Source organism: Podarcis cretensis (genome assembly GCF_951804945.1).
Source record: "Podarcis cretensis genome assembly, chromosome: 12".
Lineage (NCBI taxonomy): Eukaryota > Metazoa > Chordata > Lepidosauria > Squamata > Lacertidae > Podarcis > Podarcis cretensis.
Window position 1 is genome coordinate 58,440,611 of NC_137181.1, and position 23,506 is coordinate 58,464,116.

Genomic DNA, 23,506 nt, shown 5'->3' on the forward strand with positions numbered 1-23,506 from the left:
GACTAATTTTCGCAAAGCAATCTTGTGCAAAGCAACTTCTAATACAATGGGGGTTCTAATACAATGGGGGTTTTTTGTGTGTGAGTGTTATTTTCACTAATATTTTCATTATGCACACTTTCCTCTAATATATGCATCTTTGTAAACATTGGTTGGTTGGAGAACTGCTTTACAAAATTAAGATGTGTGGATTTTTAAGGCTAGCTGTGTTTCGGTTCATATATTGCTTCAGGAAGTGTGAATTTGATTTATTTAACTTTAAATGTATATTGAATCAAACTTATTCTCCATCCCTAATCATGACTTAAATTCAACTAACTCAGTCCGGATCCAACCCAGTATGTGTGAGGTACTTTAAATGCATAACATTTTTTCTTTCTCTCTCTGTTTTTTTTTTAAAGGAATGTAAAATTAGTGGTGAGCAGGGCTCGTGCTCTCTGTTGCCAGAATCAGCGTAGGTCCAGAGGACACCAAAATTCCAGCTCCTCTATTACTGTATCTGGTCCTTTAGTGGGTCATTGTTTGTCATCCTCCCAGGGAGATCATTTCTCCCTAATAGATCCCTGGTGACTCTGAGCTTCTTGTTATGTTTACAGCCTCCTCCACTCCTGAAGCCTTGGGGGTGATGGGAAAGAATCAGCGATTAAGGCAGGACTTGGTATGGGATCTAAGTGGTTCTTTGGGCCCCTAGCAAGGATCTTTGAGATAGATCTCTTCAGACTGAAGGTTTCTCCAGGTCTTCAGTTGGAGTGCAGTTTTCAGGGCCCCAATCCTCTTCCTCCAAATATTTCTGTCCAGGGTCTGGATTGGATGGATTGGATTCCTTAAGGGAAAACACTGAATTCTGAGTCAGGATGTTCCTTGGTGTTGGTCTTTGACTAGCCATGACTGTTCTATTATAATCCAGTAGCCGTGTCAGGTGGCAATACTCTCCTGTTAAAGACCTTCAAGGAATGTCCACCAGCTGAACTCCCATCAGAAACTGGTTCTACAGCACAACTCTTAACATCATTGTTTATGACTGTATTTGTGTTGGTGATAATGATAGTACTGCAACTATAATTAATTACTATGAAAAGTGTGTATATTTATTTGATTTCTGTCCCACATTTTAATCAAAATAGTGTATGTAAAATAGTATAATACAGTTATATTAGGGCTCCTTCCAGGCCATCCCTGCCCCCACCAACATTTGGCACTCCTCTGAGTTTTCCTCACCACTCTCACTGAGTTTTGCCAAACATTCCCCCCTCACAGACCACATGAACATTGCTGAGAGTCTTGCTGAACCACCTCATCATTTTTCTGCTCGTTGTAGCAATTGTAGTGTGCTGTGCTACTCGCTGCATGATTCTTCATTGTGTTTTTACTATGAACCACAGGTCACAATTTGGGAACCTCTGCTTTAGGCCATTTGGGCTGTTCCTATCCCTTGATAATTAGAGGATCTTTGTATATTTACCCCGAACCTGTAGTTTCTTTTACCAAACATTGCTTTGGAATGTCATATCATTCATCTCCACTGATTTCCTCTAACAAGCTCTGAAATAATTTCCATGTCTGTGGCTTATTGTCTTCAGTTACTCTTACACCATGAAGTTCAGGACACCAACGTTGTGTATTATTTTGCATGGAATTTTTGTCATGTTCCTGGATGCCCTGTCACAAGCCTCTGTTCTTTACAAACAAAAGACACACACAGAAAAGACTTTTGCCTTGTATGAAGTAAATTTTATTGCACTAATTTAGCAAGATTCACGGCTATGGGCAGCAGTTTATCAAAACAAAATCTCATTAAAATCTGTCTGCACTTTGCTTTTTGTCTCCTTTGTATAATAAGATAGTGGAGCTTTCTGTGACCAGACAGTAACATGTGGTAACCTGCGGGTTGTGTCTGTATACATCCATAGACGATGAATGAAACTGTTGTTAGCACTCTTAAATGTTGGCCTTGCTGTGCTAATAATGTTGGGAAGTTTCTGCATTATCAGCAACAATGACTGACAAATAATCAGCCCTTTTTGTGATGGGAAGCCCGGAATATCTGCTCTGCTGAAGAAGAAAATAAATTTCATGCAGAGAGACGCTGCTGTATTTATTCTAATACTACTTCTGTCTGAAGATGACACGGGGATTGCATTTTCCTAATTGCATTTTAGGATTTACTCATTTTTCCCACACATGCCCCAAAGTCAGTGAAGCAAAAACATTAATGGCTGGGCCTTTACATGTATAGTAACTTCAGTATTCGCAGCTCAAGAGTATGAACACAAGTTAGATGCTGCTGTGTGGTTTGACCGGCATTTGCAAAGTGATAATTGCTGATAAGCACATGGTTATACATGCATTTACTTTAATGGGACCTTTGAGAGCGTCATAAATAAAGTACAGAAGCCCATCTTTATGTGCCTTAAATGGCTGAATGTGTGTGCTTGCTGTGATGCATAAATTCAGCTAAAGTTTAAAAGCTTTAGTGGTTGGGTAGAAAATATTAATTTCTATTGAGAATGTGGACTATTTAACATATTTTTAAAGCGTTAGCTTATATTTCATTCATTGAATTTATATGCCACCTTTCTGCCAAGGCACCTAAAGCAGTTAAAACAAATGGAGTGAACATAAAGTTGGCCTGGAAGCGGAGTGGAGAGTCCAGCAGGAGCAGGCACAGATGGTGCATGTGGACTCAGACTAGTTCTGAAAGACAGTGACCTTTAAAAATGACTGATGGTGGAGGCAGAAATATTATTCACATAGTACCATAATGCATGTTTCAATTATTTTCTGATCTCCCATACTGTTTCTAGGCTTTCAAAACAAAGGATGGCTACATTGTGGTGGGAGCAGGAAATGATCAACAGTTTGCCACTGTCTGCAAGGTAATAGTAATTAAAGAGCAATTCACAAGGTGGGAAGCTCAAGGTGATAATGTTGATGATTTCGTGAATCATCTTTAACATAAGTCACAAGACCATTTACAATAATAACAGTACAAAAGGAAAAAGTCGGTTTTAGGACAATACAAATAAATATGTTGCAGGTGTATGCATGATTCTAGTAAAATGTTTCACCAATGACTGGTTTCTAAATGAGCTAACATGGAATATTGATTCTTACATAAGAAGCAGCAGTGACATATTCTGTTATATAACGTAGGGTTGCCATATTTCCAGAGATAAAAGTCCAGAAAAGTTGTTGGGCTTTTTTTTTTTTTTTTGGCGATCACTAGAATAAGAGTCTTTAAATAAATAGCTAGGAGACACATCTGAGATATTATTATTTTTTTAATATGTGTTGACTATGTGTACTTGCACACAAGTAGGTTTCTGATGTGAGCTGCTTGTGTTGTTGAATTAGTGGGAAATGGAGATAGAAGAATTTCAGTTAATTAATAAAAGGCACGATAGACATATTTTACTCCAATTAATTAAAATTAAATTATTTTTAATTAATTGAATAAATGTGCTTTTGGATTTTACACATACAGTAAATGTTAAGCAGTGGCGTAGGGTGGGGGGTGCAGGGGGGGCCGGCCGCACCGGGCGCAACATCTGGGGGTTAGGGTTAGGGGGCGCAAATCCACGGGTTAGGGGGCGCAAATTACTTGCCTTGCCCCGGGTGCTGACAACCCACGCTACGCCACTGATGTTAAGAAATGCTTTATGTAGAGAGCCCAGTTTTATTGATTATATTCTTTGATATTTAGTGTAAGACTATCCCTCTCACTGAAGACCAATTTGCACAACATTCTGTGATGATTATGTTACTGAATGCATTTCAGATCCTGAATCTGCCTGAAATCAGCCAAGATTCCAGATACAAAAATAACCAACAGCGAGTGCTAAATAGGAAGGAACTTACTGAAATTTTAACAGCCAGGTATGATTTATAAATCTAAGCTTCAAGTGTTTATTTTTGCAAACTTGTTTGCAGTCATGGCCATTTTATTATGTATAGATCATTTAGGCTAATATTAACTATGGGGTGTTATGTAAGTTTATAAAAGCATAAGATTTCAAGTATTCCACCAAATGGATGTCACTTAAGAAATTTTGTCTTGGGCAGGGTTGTCTTGATTTGTCTTTAACTAGGTAAAGACAAATTTGTCTGTTTCTGGTCCCTCATAATAACATTCAGTTTTCACATTAATATGTGCCTTTAAAAAACAATGATCCTCAAAACACATATTTTAAATGGTACTTTTTCTAAAAATAAGTACTTAAATGCAACTCTTACAACTAGCTATAAATGGTCTGCTAGGCATCTTCTGTGCAACACCATATTGTGTATGCGGTCATCAGTGGGAGAAGTCATTTTCCTTTGGAAACGTTCTTAATTTTCCTAGAACCTCTTAAAATGTTCTCAAAGGCCAATGAGTAATCTCCTGCATGGAAGACAGTCTCATCTCCCCCATATACGTGCCCTCTCCAGTTTTATTTCAAACACCGCTCTATGGGAGGGAGTTGCAGGTTCATCCAATTCCTGACGTGGGATTTACTGAAAGACAATATTCCATTTTTCATTTTTATACCCATAGTTGGCTGTTACTTGGTTGTCCCTGTTGCTGTCTCAAGTTCAGTTCTTCAGCTTATTTGCCAAATATATTATGCTATGTTAGCAGAGGTTCCACAAAATCCCTGGAGGACGTCAGATGCTGCCTGTACAGACCTATTCTGTACTTCATATGCTAATGGAAGAACATAATTTATTAAGTGTCATGTTAGTTTGAATGAATCTGGCACCCAATAAAGAAAGACCAATTGTAATATAAATCTTGGTCCAGGATCTTGGAGTCATATGTTTCCATTCCTGTTCCTTGTAATTTGGCTTGTATTAGCTAATAGACATCATTTGTGGAGTGATCACATTTTATATGGTAAATTTTGAAAGACAGGTTATGTGGGACTTGTTACTGTTTCTTGGTACTAGCAAAAACAAAAAAACAACAAAAAACACCCCTTATTCCTTGGAGTCTTTGTAACAGTATCTAAAACAGAATAATTGTGGAGAACAAGTCATCCGTCACAAGAAGAAAACAGCAGAGTAGATTAATGCTAAATATCCTTTATGAGTATGCATCTGGCAGAGTTTCTTGTGGGAAAACATTTTAAATTGCCAGGAATGGCATGGCAAGATAAAGTTTATCTGCAGTACTGTCAGCAATCACACTGACCACAGTCAAATTTAATGCATTGAAGAAGTGATTATCTGCATTACGAATTATCAGAAACTAGAAGTTGGATTAGATGTGAGGTGCAGCACAACCTAACTCCACATGATGCATCTACCTTGCTAAAGTTAAGCAGGTCTGGGCGGGGCATGTGTGGAAGGTTGCCTAGGAATCCCACATAGGCTGCCTTGAGTTTCATGAGCTGCTAAATACATAATCAAACACACTCTGAAGCCCCCCTCTCCTACTGAATCCCAGGTGCTCTCAAGACGCCCACCCTGCTTGCACATTAAAGGTAAAGGTACCCCTGCCCGTATGGGCCAGTCTTGCCAGACTCTAGGGTTGTGCGCTCATCTCACTCTAGAGGCCGGGAGCCAGCGCTGTCCGCAGACACTTCCGGGTCACATGGCCAGCGTGACAAACTGCATCTGGCGAGCCAGCGCAGCACACGGAAACGCCGTTTACCTTCCCGCCAGCAAGCGGTCCCTATTTATCTACTTGCACCCGGGGGTGCTTTCGAACTGCTAGGTTAGCAGGCGCTGGGACCGAACGACGGGAGTGCACCCCGCCGCGGGGATTCGAACCGCCAACCATGCAATCGGCAAGTCCTAGGCGCTGAGGTTTTACCCACAGCGCTACCCGCGTCCCAGCTTGCACATTAGGGGATTCTTAATATGGGAAACGCATGTCATCTTGAACCTCCTTGTAGCTATACCCATTCGTGAGAAAGGCTTCAGGAGTAAACCCTGAGGAAAAATCAGCCTTGCAAAACAACAACAATCTTTATTACGGTCCAGAGACCCACCAAATCGTTACAAAGCAATACACAATTCATACAGCCTACCTCCAGGTTAAACAAGCATTTTGTTCAGAATATAGGGATCCTTGGTTCTTGCAACCACCGATAAAAACTTTGCCACTGCTAATGTTCTAGCATTTGTCCAGTTTTCCAAAAGGAACCTGACATAGTGAGCCTCTGATTTTCCCGGGAAGGGTACCAGCAAGGGTAATATCAGTTCAGCCCTGGCTTGCTCATATTTTGCACAGTGCAACAAAACATGTTTTATGGAATCGATGTCTTGAGCACACGAGCAAAGTCTGTCCTGGTAGGGAACTCCCCTCAACCTGCCATCCAACCTTGCAAAACATTTTCTGCAGAAGAAAAGGCTAAGAAGTAACCCTACACAAATTTGGAATGGAGCCCCTAAGGCGTCTTGTATGCTTCCTTCTGCCAACTCCTGCAGCCAAGCTGGTGCCAAACGTCTTGCTCTGCTTTCCTTTGGACCACATCAGCGGTGCTGAGAGGCAGTCTTGTCTTCTGGGCAGCACAGGAGTGCCCAGTCTTGCACCCCGGAGAATTCACTATAGGCACTGTGATCCTCCAGCAGTTTGACTTCGCCCCTGGAGGTGTACTCCATTGTTTCCTGAGACAGACAGACACCCCCAAAAATGTGCAAAGTTTCTGTGCAGTCCTATTATTTGACCCACCATGTGGTAGCTAGCTACAGGAAGTCTTCAATTCCTCCTGCCCTTGCTATTCTTCCCTGTTAAGGTGTACTGGACAGCTGACCTTTCGCTGGACCAGTTTTTGCCTTCGGGTTTCCCTTCTGCTTTCACTTTCCCCTCGGTATTCCTGCTGCTTCCTGAAATTCCTCCTTGTCTCTTTGAAGTTCTCACTGTTTCAGTTCAGCTGTTCTTGCCTCTCTGCTTGCTCCACAGTTTTGAGTCTCCGCCTCACTGTCACGCCCATATTCCTTCTGAGACGCCTACCCAGCCACATTTCCTCTCTGTCACTTCCTCTCGCTTGCTCTCAAGTCTTAATTTCACATACCCACGTGCCATTTTTCTGACTCTCTCATCCCATCAGTGTTTCTCAAACTTGAGTCCCCAGCTGTGTTGGACTACAATTACCATCATCCTGGTCCTGCCAGCTGGGAACCGAAGTTTGAGAAACACTGGAAGTCATGCCAGGTCATTAGTTCTGCTTTTGTTCGCTCCTTTCCCCTCCACTTCTTGCTACTCCCTCCACACATTGGGGTGCTCAGGATACCCCCCACCCCCACAGCCTCGCCCACGGTTCTTTCATTTCATTTTTTAAAATTTATTGTATTAAATTTGCATACCACCCTTCACCCAAAGATCTCAGGGCAGTTTGAAACATAAAAATACAAACTAGAGCAGGCATGGGCAAACTCGGCCCTCCAGATGTTTTGGGACTACAACTCCCATCATCCCTAGCTAACAGGACCAGTGGTCAGGGATGATGGGAGTTGTAGTCCCAAAAAAAACATCTGGAGGGCTGAGTTTGCCTATGCCTGAACTAGAAATACAAGATACATATCCTTCTTCAGTTCAGGCACATCCACATCTCTGGTGCTCTTCCTCCATTGCCTGATTTCTGGTCCACCTTTCTCCCCGCCCCCATATTAATGCAATATGGCCTAGGCAAGAAAGCCCGGACAAGGCAGCTCCCCAGCATCCATCCATCCTGCTCTGCTGCCACTGCCCATCACACAACGATGCCGCTATTTCAGCCTCCGCAGTGTCAGAGACTGGCGAGGGAAGTGGAGGGAGGTGGATGCCCCAGGTGAGCTGCTGGGGAATGGGGCAGGGTGGGGCAGCTTTCCAGCAACCATCCTGCTTTGCCAATGCTGCCTGCCACTCCTTGTCGCCTGTGGCTGAGGCCAAAATGACAACAGCAGTGTGAGGCATCCACTGCTGAGGGCAGGGCGAGGTCTAAGGGCAGGGGCACAGTTTGGGCAATGAAATATGGAGAGGGGGCATGGTTTGGGTGAATTGTAAGGGGGTTGGGAAGGTTTAACGGGAGGGGGGTGGCCAAGTGTAAAGAGAGGGGGCTTGGCACGTTGTGAAGTGAGCAGGGGAAGCAGCTCCTAGTTTACATACACGTAAAGGGACCCCTGACAATTAAGTCCAGTTGTGAACGACTCTGGGGTCGCAGCGCTCATCTTGCTTTATTGGCAGAGGGAGCCAGAGTTTGTCCGCTTCCGCACACAGTTTTTCCGGGTCATGTGGCCAGCATGACTAAGCCGCTTCTGGCAAATCAGAGCAGCGCACAGAAACGCCGTTTACCTTCCCGCTGGAGCAGTACCTATTTATTTACTTGCGCTTTGACATGCTTTTGAACTGCTAGGTTGGCAGGAGCAGGGACTGAACAACTGGAGCTCACCCTGTCGTTGGGATTTGAACCGCCGACCTTTTGATCGGCAACCCCAAGTGGCACAGTGGTTTAACCCACAGCACCACTCATGTCCCTTTACATACATATACACATAGTAATTGTGTATTTTTTAAAAAAGCTGCCTTGAGCATGGTTTTACATACATATATGCATAGTTAAAACCATGATCAAGGCAGCTTTTTTAAAAAATACACAATTCCAGACATAACAAAAGTAGTCATAAACAATAAATAAAGCATGCAAAAGTACACAAGCAAACTGAACAATGTTCTCACATAAGTCATAGCAAAATCTAAAATAAATATACTGTTACTGATATTATTTTTTGTTACGCTTCCCCTCCCCCACCCCAATAAAACCCTAAACAACAACCAGCCTAGGAGTCTGTTCAGCAGCCTTGGCTTTTGTAGCTGGAGTCAGTCAGGGCTGTCCACTCCCAGGCCAGGTGGGAAAAACCTGCAAGGCAGGGAGCAGGTCTTCCAGGTCTCTGGCCTCTTCAGCAGCCCCAGTTTTTGTAGTTTATACATAAGAGCATAAGGGGAGCCAGCTGCCTTTTCTGATGAAGCATTTTAAAGTGCTTCAGCTTTTTGCATGTCACGTTCATTATTTTTGACAGCGCATGCCTGGATGTTCCCTATTCTTCAAAGATAGATTCTTTCAAATCCAAAGTGCAGCCTAGAGAATGCTGATTGTGGAAAAGTTCTTTGGCAATATTTTTCACAGCATTTACAGACCTTGTGTGTGTGGCTGCCTCTTTTGTTGCACAATGATAAAATAACAGACACATATTTGGCAAGGGTACATTTCCAAGCGCTTTGATTCAGACTACCTCAAAAAGGGCAATGTAAAAGGTTGTTTAAATGTTTGCTTTTGTTCGGAACTGTCTGTGAACTTCATCTAAACAACTCCACATAGGGAGGAGGAAGCAGGAAATGTCTCTAATGATAGGAACATGATAACGAAGTAAGACTCTGTAAATGACCCCAAGGAGGCAAGCAAGTAAACCAAGGAAATTTGGGTTGTTCAGGATAAGTATAGTATATCATATGCAAAACCGGATGACCTTGGGACAAATATTACAATCATACAACACATAAATATGTAATCAATGTTGTTATCTGACTAACAATTGTGGTTTTTAATTGGGACATGTGTTTCAGATGTAAAGGAGGAGAAAACTTTGCAAGGCTTTGAATTGGATCTTTGTGTTTAAAAATAGACCTTTTCTCCTGCATATGTCTCTTAACCACATCACATCTATCTTTTTGTTGTGAAAAATAGACGTGAAATAAAAAAAATGTGAAGCTCATTACAGTAATTAAGAATGGGAGGAAATGTACTGGGTTTTATTGAAACTGCTGATAATTTTGGTTTGCATCACTGCTGGATTGCATCAGAAAATCAGATAGAATTGTAAGACAGTCTAACCATGATTTTTGCCCCAGGGCTCAGTCTCTGCATTTCTGAGGAACATGTGCAGAACATTTTTACTACTTTGAGAGAAACTAGCTTATATATGTAAAAAAATGCTGGCTGAAATGGATAGTTCAAACCGCATGTTTCGTTATTCCTAGGTTTTTGGAAAAAGAGACCACCAAATGGCTAGAACTCTTTGAAGGTAGTGGTGTTCCATATGGTCCAATCAACAGCATGCAGCAAGTGTTCTCGGATCCTCAGGTCAGTTCTCTTCGATAAACCTTTGAATGCTTGTTTAAATTTATTCACGTTTGCTCCTCTTCCATTTATCCAATCGCAGTTGATGTCACCATACAAATAATTATAATGATAACAAAAGTAGTGGCACAGTATAGCAAAGAGATGACTTACTATAGACATTTTAAAAGCCGAATCCTAGGAAATCTTGACTCTGTTTTGTATTGTGTCACACAGTTGGTCTATTAGATCCTGAGCCATATCCTGACTACAGTTCGATGAACTTTCAGGGCATAGGGAGTTTGCTCTGGAATGGCTTGTTCTGTGTGAGTGTGTAATTTGTCCTTCTACATCTAATAATACAATTTGTTGTGCTTGCAGTGGGCTGGGTACTGGACCCTTCTGGTCAGCAGTGCTCAACATGATACATGCTATCCATTATATTTGTGGTCAACCTTATTCCAAAGGCTCAGCCTGGGTTATCTAAATGTTTTCAGGTTTTTGTAGCAGAAAAAGTAGAATCACTGTATGTTAAGTTATCACCATCTGAAGTAATGGAAGCAGAGGCACCATCAAATCTTTGTAGTATTATATAAAATTGCAACAGGTATGTTTAGGTACATAAAAACTGATATCTCTTTTCTTGAGGTGCATGTTATTCAGATGCTAAAATCATCCAATTTTGACCTTAAGCTATTGTTTTTATTGGTCTTTTCTCTGTTATTCCTCTGGTTTCAAAAAGTTACAATGCCATTGATAAGAAGGCATTGACTGATATATTTCCTTTTTTGTGTGTTCAGAAGTTACTGAATACTGTCAAGACAGTGATTGGTGAACACTATCCCACTGAAGCCAATAAGATTAACTATTCTATAACCAGTAATATTTGTTAACTGTAGAAGTGAGGCTGTTGTCTGCAAATTCTCCACATATTTGCAAATTCTCCACATATCTGCAAATTCTCCACATATCTGCAAATTCTCCACATATTGCGGCAAAGTAATCTGTTCTTTAAAAAGTCCGTGCCACATGATGGGACAGTTCTATACAGCAAAGGCTGTGAGTAGACTTGGTTTCAAATGTGAAAATCTTGTGGACAACTTGCATAGTAAAGCAGTGACTTTAAAAAAGAGGAAGCTGTGCCCATTGCTGAGAAGGTCAGGTGAGGCCATGGGACGTCATGCTTTTGTTACATGCTGGATGTCTATGTCACATTCTGTGTGGGTTTGCCCCTGAAAAGCACATGGAAACTTAAATCCATGAAAGTTCTGCTGGGTCAAGTGCTGGGATCATGTGCTCCCTTTATTGAATCAGTTGCACAGGTTTGCTTTCAAGTGCTGATGGTTGTTACCTTTAAACCCTAAATGGCTTAGGACTGAGTCACTTGATTAACCTTCTCATCCCATGCAAGTTTGCCTGCTCTTTAGGATCTATCACTGTTGCCTTGTTACTTGTGCCAAATGGAAAATATTTTATTATTTTTTTTAAAAAAATTGTGGGATCCATTTGGTGTCCTTACAATCACAGAAGTTTTTTTTTAATCCATCCCTTAATGGAAGAAGAGAAGTGCCTTTTCTTTTCTTTTTTTACCACCTCCCCTTCCCACTGCAGCCTTCAGTGACAGCCCACCTCACTTTGCTCCAGAGAACTGGGGACTCTTCAGAACAAGTTGGGAGTTGGTGTGGGGGAGGCAGAAGGATGTTAGACTGCGCAGAGACAGAGGTGTCTCTCTTGCTGGTATCCTATGAGGAGGGTGAGAAGGACAGGTGTGACAAAAGTTTGCAAATAGGTCAGCGCGGCATCAGAATGGAAATGTTGGGAGACAGTGGGCTGCAATTCGTGGGACAAGGGAATGCAGTACTGAAGTTGCCTGTGGTCTGCAGGAAAGCCAACTTTCTCGCTTTGTAACTTTCACAGGGATTTAAGCTGTGGCTTTTGAGCACTTACAGCAGGTTGGTTTTACAAGTGTTTTGTTAGAGGTTTATTCACATGGTGGTGCTAAATTAGTGATTATGCATATGTTCAAAGGACTGCAAAATGTAAACCTTTTAACACTGCGAAAGGTGATATTTAAGGATCACGCTGGGAGGAAGACTGGCTCCTTAAACTGAACTTTCAGACGTTCCTATTTAAAATTTCACATGCAAACCTTTTAACTTTCTGTAGTGGCTTCCTTTTGTTGTGGTTCACATCAGTTTCTAGTCTTTATGTTAAAGGCTCCTTCCCCCGATAATAATTACAACCTCATTTTCTTCCTGTCTTCTGCCAGTTAATGTTCCCCATCATTGCTCCCTTTTCAGATCAGAAGAGCCTGGATGCAAAGGCTCTCTGGTGAAAAATCTGTCCTCGGCAAGCCAGCAGCCCATGTCTGCAAGGCCCCAGCTGTTCAGTGAGACACGGAGACACGGGTCTGCCACGTCATCTAAACAGAATCACCACATTTATAGGGATTGTTATTTGAAATGAAACGATCTCTTTGTTACTTAAAGTTGATACTTAATCAACTGGATTTCTCGTCACAGTATTCTTTACACCTAAGCATTTTCAGAATAGTTGCTGCTCATACCTGTGTCATCTCCCCCCCCCCGCCCCCGTTGCAAAGATGAATTGTATTGCACACTGTTTTAATGCTGTTGGGTTATTATTGTGTGCCTTGAATTTTTGTGGATACTATTTTGAGTTCTTTTCTTAAAAATACTAAGCTGTCTATAAGTATCTTAAATAAATTAATCAAAGAAATTTTGTAAAAGTAACTCACATGGGAAACACGATTTATTTCTATTTCTATTAAAAAGTATTTCTCACTTTTCAACCCAAAGAACTCAAAAAGTGATGTCTAACAGCACAAAAATGTAACAAAGGGCAACATTTTAAACACCAATACTAAAGATAATTTAACATTTTAAGCAGCACTAATCAGCTACAGAGCCAAACAGGGCCACTGAAATTAGACAGTTTTCAACAAACGTTTGTTGTGAGTAGGGAAAGGAATAGGCAAGCCCCCTGAGAGAGTTTTAGATTCTGGGCACCACAGCAGAGGTGGAAGTGGGCATCTGAAGCAAAAATGAGCTCTTCACATCAGTTGTAATATGCTGTATCTTTAAACGAGAAGCCAAACTGTGTTGTGTTATGCTTTTGTTGAGGTCACATAAAGCAAAGAGCTGTTCTGACCCTCAGCAAGTAGAATGGTGGTGTAGCTTCCTTTTTAATAACAATCTCATGATTATGAATACAGCTGCCACTTGTTTAAAGATGTTGGCTAAGTCATGAGTCAATTTGATTAAACACATTGCAATTGATTATATTGCAGATGTTGAATGAATTGCTTTACTGCTTGATTTAAGATTTCTAGATTGGAATCTGTTTCCTGGCATTTCCTTGGTCTGCAGGTCCATTGGATTTCTCTAAGTAGCACCAAGTTTAATATGAGTAGAAAATTCTTAAGACTTGAAGGAACAGCACCTGCTGCTGTTTTTTGCCCCATTATATCAAAGTCTGGCTTGTCACTATAAAGTGGGACAGGCATGCTTTTTAAAAAACAATTAACTTGGATTTAAATGGCTTATCAGACTTTCCCCTCATTTTTAAAAACAACCTAGTACTTTCTGGTTTTCTCATCCCAGAGAAATGGAGAAGTATCTTACGGGGGGGGGGGGGGCTGTACAATCCACCATCCCCAGAATCATGTAAACATTCATTCCTGAAGTTATTTCTAGCTGTGCAGGACCTTTCTGCTGAACAGCTGCTAACCTTTGACCTTGAGATGGGCAGGCAACGCCATTTGCAAAGTCTTGTGGACCAGCCCTGAGAAGGAACATTCAGACATACAATTGGCAGTCACTGGAAGGACAGATCGTGAAGCTGAGGCTCCAATACTTTGGCCACCTCATGAGAAGAGAAGACTCCCTGGAAAAGACCCTGATGTTGGGAAAGATGGAGGGCACAAGGAGAAGGGGACGACAGAGGACGAGATGGTGGGACAATGTTCTCGAAGCTACCAGCATGAGTTTGACCAAACTGCGGGAGGCAGTGGAAGACAGGAGTGCCTGGTGTGCTCTGGTCCATGGGGTCACAAAGAGGCAGACACGAGACTAAACAACTAATCAACAACAACAACATGCTGAAGTCGTACCATTTTGGGATAACTGCAGTAATGTACCATTTATTAACATTTCAACCGGAGCTAAGCAGCTCTTCTGGGTTGCAGCTTTTTACTGTTTTAGGTTTAGAGATTCACTAGTGGGGGAGGGGGAGAGAAATAGCAGTGCAGCAGTCAAAATATTTGAGGAGAACAATTTATTTTTGGTTAACATGTAAACGAGTCACTAGGTTTGTAGAACTTCTTTGCAATCAGGAAAATTACAGCAGCTTTTTATAGCCAGGCAGTTTCCAAGCTTTCATTCATTTTTTTTTTTTAAATCCTCTTTTTAATCAGGCCAAGATTGTGCAGTAAAGGAATTCCCAATAAGTTTTAAACACTTGCTAGATGATCTCAATATGGTCAGAAATACTCTAGGGAACTTGTGCATGACATATAATCAGGAATTCTGTTTTTTAAAAATAACATAAACAAGCTATTGTTGTTGCTTTTTAAAGACATTCAGAGTAAAATAGACACTATTTTGTTGTTTCCAAAAGATGTAACAGAACAAAACCCAAACAAACAAAGCAGGTATTGCGCAGGGCTGCAGCATCAAGATGTTTAGTTTTCAAGTATGTGGAATGCAGGCAGATGTCTTGATCTCCAAAAAAGCGGATTCTTTTACATACCAGTCTATAGTATCATGCATTTTGGAAGAGCCTGTGGAAAATAAATTAAGAAAATAACACAGGATGTATCAACAGTGTCTCGTTTTGATCCAGATAGAGTTTGGGCTATGTGTTGTTAGATAGTCATTGCCAGTCTACTGCTGTGATCTGCACATAAAAAAAAAGCTATAAAATGGATAGACTTTTTGTAACAGTGCAGTTAGACATGCCACACAAGTAGAGGATATCAGGTGTGAGACATCACCACACTGCATCACTTCTGAGAAATATTGGGAGGGAAATAGCAGATCTGAACTATCACAGCTGTCCTTGATTCCAGTTCATGCCAAACACCTGCAAGCTCTAAAAGGATACCAAAACAAAACCCCACCCTGTGGCGAGCAGCCAGCCCTCAATAACACTTCCCTGACTTCACATTGCCATAAAAAATAATTTTAACATTTTTAAAAAATAAAATAAAATACAGGAACCTTGTTCTTCCTCTCCCAGAAGTCCAGTTTAGTTCCTTTTAGCCACCCTTCCAAAGAGGATAAGTACAGTCCAGAAATAAACACACAGCTGAAGTAGTGATATGTTTGAATGCTGAAAAGTATCTCCTTGTTTTCATCTTGTGTTATTACTAGGAAGTTACGAAGTTACTTGGCTCTGCTAACCTCTCTGAATCACCTGTTCCTTTGTCAGGGCACATCTGTATGGCAGCTGCCCATCCAGATGAGGAAACAGGGGACCTACCCTTGGAAAAGGAAGGCAGTTTTTCTCCCTTCCCACTTCCCCCCCTTTGGATGCCTCCATCCCATTGGCAGGAAGCAAGAGATCACAACTGTACTACCTTTGCTGGTAGCCCAACCACTGTCTTCGTATGTGGAATCTATGGACAGCAGACACATGGTCTTGTAACAGCCATAGACGCTTTCCACATGGCAGTGCTCTCACCCTGCATTCTGTCTTCCTTTCTGGAGTTTGTCACCCCAGTTATCTAGTTCATGGCACTTCATGGACAAGAAGCCCATATTTTGTGTGCTGAAGCTCCCAGACTTCTTGGATCTCCGCTTTTTAAAAAAGGACCCTCTGCTACTATACCAGTTTGGGGCTGGGTGGACCAAAAGTCTGGCTCAGTATAAGTGCACCCAGTTCTCCTATATCTTATAGCAAGGGTCATGCACATCTACATAATTTTCTTTCGACACATCCAAGTGAAAATATTACTGGCACCGTATTTTAAATGTTTGCAGTATCACAAAGCATCAGGTCCATTACTCTGTTCTGTGGAATTGCAGCTATGGTTTGCATAATCTATTATTATTATTATTATTATTATTATTATTATTATTATTATTATTATTATCATCATCATCATCATCATCATCATCATTAGTACCCCACACATCTGACTGGGTTGTCTCAGCCACTAATAAAACGTTAAACATTAAAACGTCCATATACAGGGCTGCCTTCAGATGTCTTTTAAAGGTTATATAGTGATTAGCAAATGTCTGTTGACTCTTATCCAAGTCAAGAGAAATTATTTTTCTCTCTCAAACCTTGCCAGGAATCTTTGGCATGCAGCGCTTCTAAATAAGAAAAGGCACAGGTAGTAATTCCTGGGTATCTTGCTCCAAAAGAGGGACCTGCTCTTTCCCAGACTAATTGCACAATCCGAACCACATGCACTTGTTTCTTTGAATTTAGTGGGACTTACACCCATGTAAGGGACGCAGGTGGCGCTGTGGGTTAAAGCCTCAGCGCCTAGGACTTGCCGATCGAAAGGTTGGCGGTTCGAATCCCTGCGGCGGGGTGCGCTCCCGCTGCTCGGTCCCAGCGCCTGCCAACCTAGCAGTTCGAAAGCACCTCCGGGTGCAAGTAGATAAATAGGGACCGCTTACCAGCGGGAAGGTAAACGGCGTTTCTGTGTGCGACTCTGGCTCGCCAGAGCAGCGATGTCACGCTGGCCACGTGACCCGGAAGTGTCTGCGGACAGCGCTGGCCCCTGGCCTCTTAAGTGAGATGGGCGCACAACCCCAGAGTCTGTCAAGACTGGCCCCTACGGGCAGGGGTACCTTTACCTTTACCTTACACCCATGTAAATGGAATTAGGATAGCAGTTTGAGAAGGCTGGTGCCTTCATTATACACCTTTAGGCACCAGGCAAAAACGTTCCGTTTTTAATCAAGCCTTTGGCTGATAGACATCCTATGACCTTTTAAATGTGTCGTGGAATGGGGGTTTATTGGATTCTTATTATGTTTTTTATATTCTACCTTATCCGGTAAACATATCTCCTCCGTTGTCAGTGAGGCCCATTTCCAGTATATGCATACTTCATTGCAGAGATCCATAGCAGTCTGCACATGTTGCTTGGGGCTTTCAAAACACATTTTTGGCAAGGCTTTCTGCTCAAGTCCACCCTGGCCAACCACCCAGATAGCCTCCATGCCTAGCTGGCCACTCCATTTTATTTGCTTATTTCCTCCATGATTTGCACTTGGTACTACTGATAATTTCATTCCGCTTCTATTGCTCCAGTTCAAGGCGTCATCCAATATATATTGCACAATTTTCTGATTTGACCTTGTGTTAACAATGCTTCCTGGCTTGGGGTTATCGAATGACGTTAAAGTCATCGTCTTCGTCTTCCAAATCACTTAAGAAAATTCAGACTAAAATAAACTCTAAGGTTAATCCTCGAAGGGACTGCTCTGGCTGCTTGTCTCTATTGAGGACATTTTATTCTTGTCTTAATACTTTATCTTGACAAATGATTGAATATTTGGTCTTCCCTTCTACCTCTTGGCTTTTGTTGCTGATATGATAACCAAAAAGTCAAATCAGTCACACAACTGATTTTTTTTTTATGAATGGCAAAAACAAAATAGCAACTTATCAAATGACTAGGTCTGCCTGAGCAGCCGCAAAAATTAGATGGAAGGTTGCCTAACTGAATGTTGCATGCTGACCCGAGAGATCACTTGTAATAAATGTATCTGCTTGCTTTCCCACTGGTTTTGTGAATTATGGGATTTTTCCACTTGGTTTTGTGAATTATGGGATTTGGCCCTGTACCTACCCTTTTGCATTCAGCCAACTTTTTGTACAATTTTGTTATGGTTCTTCTCTAGAGTAGAACATAAGACTGTGCTCCTTTCTCCTCTGATCATTATATATATGGTATATGTGTGTGTGTGTGTGTGTGTGTGTGTGTATATATATATATATATATATATATATATATATATATATACACGGTATATATATATGTGTGTGTGTGTGTGTGTGTGTGTGTATGATTCAGTGTGTTTATTTGGAGGCCAGGAATCTTAAAACTTTCCCTAAATGTACTCGTAAAAGACCTGCGACACCACTTTCATACTTCTAGCTGTGTTTATCCGCATATACGCTAAAGGACAACCAAAATCATCTCCAACAAAATGGGTGTTGAGAATAATAGCAGATTGAAATGTGGAATCTTCAGTTCTCATGCCAATGATGAAACTGTCTCCTTGTAGATGGAAGGAGGGACACAGGCTGCAGTCCTTCACACACTTATTTAGGAGTAACTCTTATGTAACATTCTTGGTATACTTCTGAGCAGACATACATTGGGACATACATCAGTTCAAAAGCACGCCAAAAGTGCAAGTACATAAATAGGTACCGCTCTGGCGGGAAGGTAAACGGCATTTCCGTGCGTTGCTCTGGTTTTGCCAGAAGCGGCTTAGTCATGCTGGCCGCATGACCCGGAAAAACTGTCTGTGGACAAACATTGGCTCCCTCGGCCTAAAGAGCGAGATGAGCTCCGCAACCCCAGAGTCGTCTGCGACTGGACTTAACTGTCAGGGGTCCTTTACCTTTACCTTTACCTTATGTAACATTCTCGGTATACTTCTGAACAGACATACATTAGGACTGCACTGCTCATTTATATCATTCCCTTGTTTTATTTTGGGGGAGATATGTTTCGGTGCCCACTTCCACTAGTTTTCAGCATTTCTGCAGGTTGGTGATATGTATGGATACAGACATTTATGTATTATACTTTTATCCTGCCTTGTTTCTACACCTTGTTTCTACTTTTTAATCTCACATAACCTTGCAATGAAGGTTGTAGCTGAGCAGGGATTTGAACTCAGGTATCGCAGTTCTAGTCTGAGACTCTAAGCACTAAACCAGTGGAAGCACCTCTTATATTTCTGCTCATATGTGCATATGCCTTGCAAACTGATCCATTATTATTAGGCCTTCAAAATGTTCAGTTTGTTGCTTTTTTCTAATATTACTTGACGCTCTGCAGTTCATTGTCATTGGGATTGCAGGGTAAGGCCATAATTCAGTGCATTGTTTTATGTACTTCAACTCCACTGAAATTTTAGATTAGCATCCTTCAATTTCATTTTTAGAAGTGAATGTCGAGGTTAATACAGGGCATTTCTGTGTGAATATGTGTGTGCCTGTGTGTGTTCATTCATTTCCTTTCTAGAAAAAAAAAATCACACCATTTGAAACACATTTTTCTGAGGGGACACCCAATATGTTTTGAATTACTAGGATTCCAAATAAAAAAGAGAATCTGCCAAGAAGCTTTCAAAAGTTTGCATGACAGGTCTGCTTCTCCACCTTTTGAAAAATATTCTTGGCATTTCATCCTTTGGCCCCTCAGGACTAGAAATAACGTCACGGGCATTTGAAGACATTGAGGTTGACCCTTGCTTTGCAGACATGCCTCCTTGTTGAAAACCTTTGAAATAATAGGTAGTGTGGTGGATAGAGAGGTGGACTTCAGCTCCACTATGAAGCCTTTGGACCCATTACTATATGGAGGACCATGCAGGCTGTCCTGAGTTCCTTAGAACAATGCCAGCACATGTGGGAAACCAGGGGAAGGTTTTTGTGTATGTGCCTCTCCATTTTAAGCCTGCATGCATTCATTAAACCACATGGATAGGTCTTAGATGTGTCATCAAAGTTGCATGACAGCAAAAATGCACAAAAGGATCTGTATGTCTTTACATTTCTTCCAGAAAGAATCTGGGGCTGGTGGGGGCAGTTACCGCTAAAGCTGCTATGTCCCAGTAGAAAAAAATATATTTGTGTATGCATATTTTGTGTATGCATACTTTGTACTCCCTTGTTGGTTGGCATCTCTCTTTCTCAAGAGAACGGAGTGTGTCTCTGGGAGCGAAGTCAAACTGCTGTGATAGCAGCACCAAAATGAACTTCCTGAGGCGCAAGTTTTTAATTACATGAATGTTTAATTGTTTTTTAATTATCATATTCCCCACTACGTTTTTCTCTTTTCCTGTTTTATCTGTAAGCCGCCTTGAGTCCCTGTTGGGGTGGCGAGGTCGGGTGTAAAGTAACAACAACAACAACAACAACAACAACAACAACAACAACAATAATAATCTTGTATTGTTTTTAACACTTGATTGGAAGCCGCCCAGAGTGGCTGGGGAAACTCAGCCAGATGGGCGGGGTATAAATAATAAATTATTATGATTATGATTATAATCAACACTGGTTGGCATCTATCTGTCTTGGAAGACAATGGAAGAGTGTGCCTTCAGGGGTGAAGTCAAACAGTTGGAGACTTACAGCGCCTGCTGTGGCTGTAGAGACTGATGTGGGAGAGACATGTTTTGTTGCAGATGAAGGCATCCAGTTGTGCTGCTGCAGATGCCCCGTGGCATTTCTTCTCTCTGCGCTCCTCCCAGTGGTCATTTCTCCTCTGGTCACAGCTGTGGATTCACAACCTGACTGTCTCCAGGCACTGCGGTTATCTGCAAGGGATTCCTACATAGCGAGGTTAATGTCGCCAGCCTTCATGTTATGTAATAACATTAATAATGGGGACACACCAGCTTTGCAAATGTGCCTCCATTAAGTGCTTGTCTAAAGTTATGTTCTGTTGTAATGCCAGCTGATAAACTGTAAGGAAACCGGAAGCAGTTGCTCACTGGAAGCCAGGCAGAGGAGCCAGAAACATTCTTTTTGTTATACAGCACAACATGAAGACACCTTCATCCTTCTCCAGCCGTCCATATTTCAGCACCTTTTATCGCATGTTGAGATCTCCTCCCTCTGATTTCAACAGGCTCTTTGGCATGCCTGCATTGAATTGGGAGCAGTTTAAATATTCATAATTGAGGGAGGGGCTATGGCAACTGTACTATCTGTGTTTACATATGCCTTTATTAATATGATATATTGGTGGTTCCAACTCTGCTTTGAAGGAAAACTTTTTAATCCTTAAACATAAAACGATACATGATTATGAGAGAGAGAGAGAGAGAGAGAGAGCGCACTGAGATGGACCAAATTGGTTTCACATGTTTTGGAATTACACAAGAGGTACATTGAAATAAGAAAATGGAAGGGAGGGAAGAATTTTCCAGGTGTTGTGCTTTCATATATGTGTTTGTGTTAACTTGCAATGTTCATTCAAGGAGATGAGCATGAACCACAATTAACCCCTCTAAAAGGAAAAATGATATAGCCAGTAGAGTAATTAGGAAGCGGTTAGAGAAAAAGGCTGCAGCTGTCATAATTGCAGGATGGCTCTTCTTAACACCCATCTAGTCCAGCATCCTGTTCTTACAGTTGCCAACCAGATGCTCTCGAGAAGCCTGCAGCCAAGACCTGAGTTCAGCAGCACTCTTCGTCCTTGTGAGGCATACCTCTTCTGAGACTGGAGGGTAGTCCACAGTCATCATGAGCAGTAGCCATCAACAGCGAATTTAAATCCTTTTAAAAGCCATCAAATTTGATGGCCATTAGTACATTGGCTTCTATAACAGATTAACTCTGCATGATGTGAAAAAGGACTTTCTTTTCTCCTGCCTGGACCTTCCAGCATTCAGCTTCACTGGACCATCCCACGTTCTGGTATTTTGAGCTCAGAGGAATTTCTCTCTCTCTCCTTTCCCCACACCGTTCTAAATTGTGTACACTTCTACGGTGTCCCTTTACGCTCACCTTTCCTCTAAATCCCAAAGCCACAAATGCTGTAACGTTTTCTCATAGAGGAATGTTTTCCAACTCTGCAATATCCTTTTTGAGGTGTGGCAACTGGAATTGGACACAGTATTCCAAGTGCAGTCACACTTGAGATTTGTATAACAACGTTGTGATATTGGGAGCTTTGTTGTTGTTTAGTCGTTTAGTCGTGTCCGCCTCTTCGTGACCCCATGGACCACAGCACACCAGGCACTCCTGTCAAACTCATGCTGGTAGCTTTGAGAACACTATCCAACCATCTCGTCCTCTGTCGTCCCCTTCTCCTTGTGCCCTCCATCTTTCCCAACATCAGGGTCTTTTCCAGGGAGTCTTCTCTTCTCATGAGGTGGCCAAAGTTTTGGAGCCTCAGCTTCAGGATCTGTCCTTCCTGTGAGCACTCAGGGCTGATTTCCGTTAGAATGGAGAGGTTTGATCTTCTTGCAGTCCATGGGACTCTCAAGAGTCTCTTCCAGCACCAGAATTCAAAAGCATCAGTTCTTCGGCGATCAGCCTTCTTGATGGTCCAGCTCTCACTTCCATACATCACTACTGGGAAAACCATGGCTTTAACTATATGGACCTTTGTTGGTAAGGTGATGTCTCTGCTTTTTAAGATGCTGTCTAGGTTTGCCATCGCCTTTCTCCCAAGGAGCAGGCGTCTTTTAATTTCGTGACTGCTGTCACCATCTGCAGTGATCATGGAGCCCAAGAAAGTAAAATCTCTCACTGCCTCCATTTCTTCCCCTTCTATTTGCCAGGAGGTGATGGGACCAGTGGCCATGATCTTCATTTTTTTGATGTTGAGCTTCAGTCCATATTTTGCGCTCTTCTCTTTCACCCTCATTAAAAGGTTCTTTAATTCCTCCTCACTTTCTGCCATCAAGGTTGTGTCATCTGCATATCTGAGGTTGTTGATATTTCTTCCGGCGATCTTAATTCCGGCTTGGGAATTCTTGGAGATTCTTGCCCACAGTAGTAGATTTGATGGTCATCCGTTGGGAGCTTTACTTTCATTCTATTTCCTAATAATATCGTGCATGGGATTTGCCCTTTTCACACACTAGGGTGACATTTTCTTCAAGCTATCCAACACCATTCCAATATCTCTTTCCTGGTCAGTCACTAGCAGTTCAGACACCAGGAAGTTGAGGTTTTCTGCCCCAGCAGGCATGACTTTACACTTACTACCAGTGCTTTTTTCGTTCTTTCTAGAATTAAGTGCCACACTTTTTAACAACAACAAAAAGAGGTGCCAGTACCCCCTGAGAAAAAGCACTCCTTGCTACACCTTCCATTTTAATGCCAACTCTGCCAGTTTGTAGAGATTATTTTGAACAATTTGGCGTCATCAACAAACTTGGCCACTTCATCGCTCACCTCTAATTCCAGATCATTACATCTCTCCATTGCGACAACGGCTCATTTATTCTTACTCTTCTTGTTCTTTAACCAGTTACTGATGCATTAAAGAACCTGTTTCCTGCTAAATGTGCTCAGGGGTCTTTGGTGAGGGACTTCATTAAAAGGTTTTTGAAAGTCGTAAAGACACAATGTCTACTGGATCATCCCTATCCATATTCTTGACATAATTGAAGCACTCTAAAATGATAGTTAGGTCTTACCTTTGTGAAAGCCATATGTTTTTCTATATGTTTGGTAAATCTGTATTTAATAATGTTTTCCACCAGTTTACCCAAAACAGATGTTAAGTTAACTGGCCTGTAATT

The 23,506-nt window shown here is 41.7% G+C and overlaps 1 protein-coding gene and 1 long non-coding RNA gene across 7 annotated transcripts in view; one reads left to right on the plus strand and one right to left on the minus strand.

The window, feature by feature from the left end:
- SUGCT (succinyl-CoA:glutarate-CoA transferase) overlaps positions 1-23,506 on the plus strand; it is a 322,274-nt gene that overhangs the window by 116,816 nt on the left and 181,952 nt on the right. For 3 of the 6 annotated variants that reach the window (XM_079947612.1, XM_079947608.1, XM_079947609.1), the window contains exons 10-12: positions 2,805-2,876; positions 3,779-3,876; positions 9,941-10,043. In XM_079947612.1, coding sequence (XP_079803738.1) covers positions 2,805-2,876; positions 3,779-3,876; positions 9,941-10,043 — 273 coding nt within the window. Of the gene's footprint in view, positions 1-2,804; positions 2,877-3,778; positions 3,877-9,940; positions 10,044-10,256; positions 10,284-12,319; positions 13,661-13,743; positions 13,860-23,506 lie in introns of those variants that run through there. The other 3 variants (XM_079947610.1, XM_079947611.1, XM_079947613.1) reach the window with 3 other exon arrangements.
- The window catches only part of LOC307199695, a 283,211-nt gene that overhangs the window by 76,272 nt on the left and 183,433 nt on the right, over positions 1-23,506 (minus strand). The window lies entirely within an intron of this gene.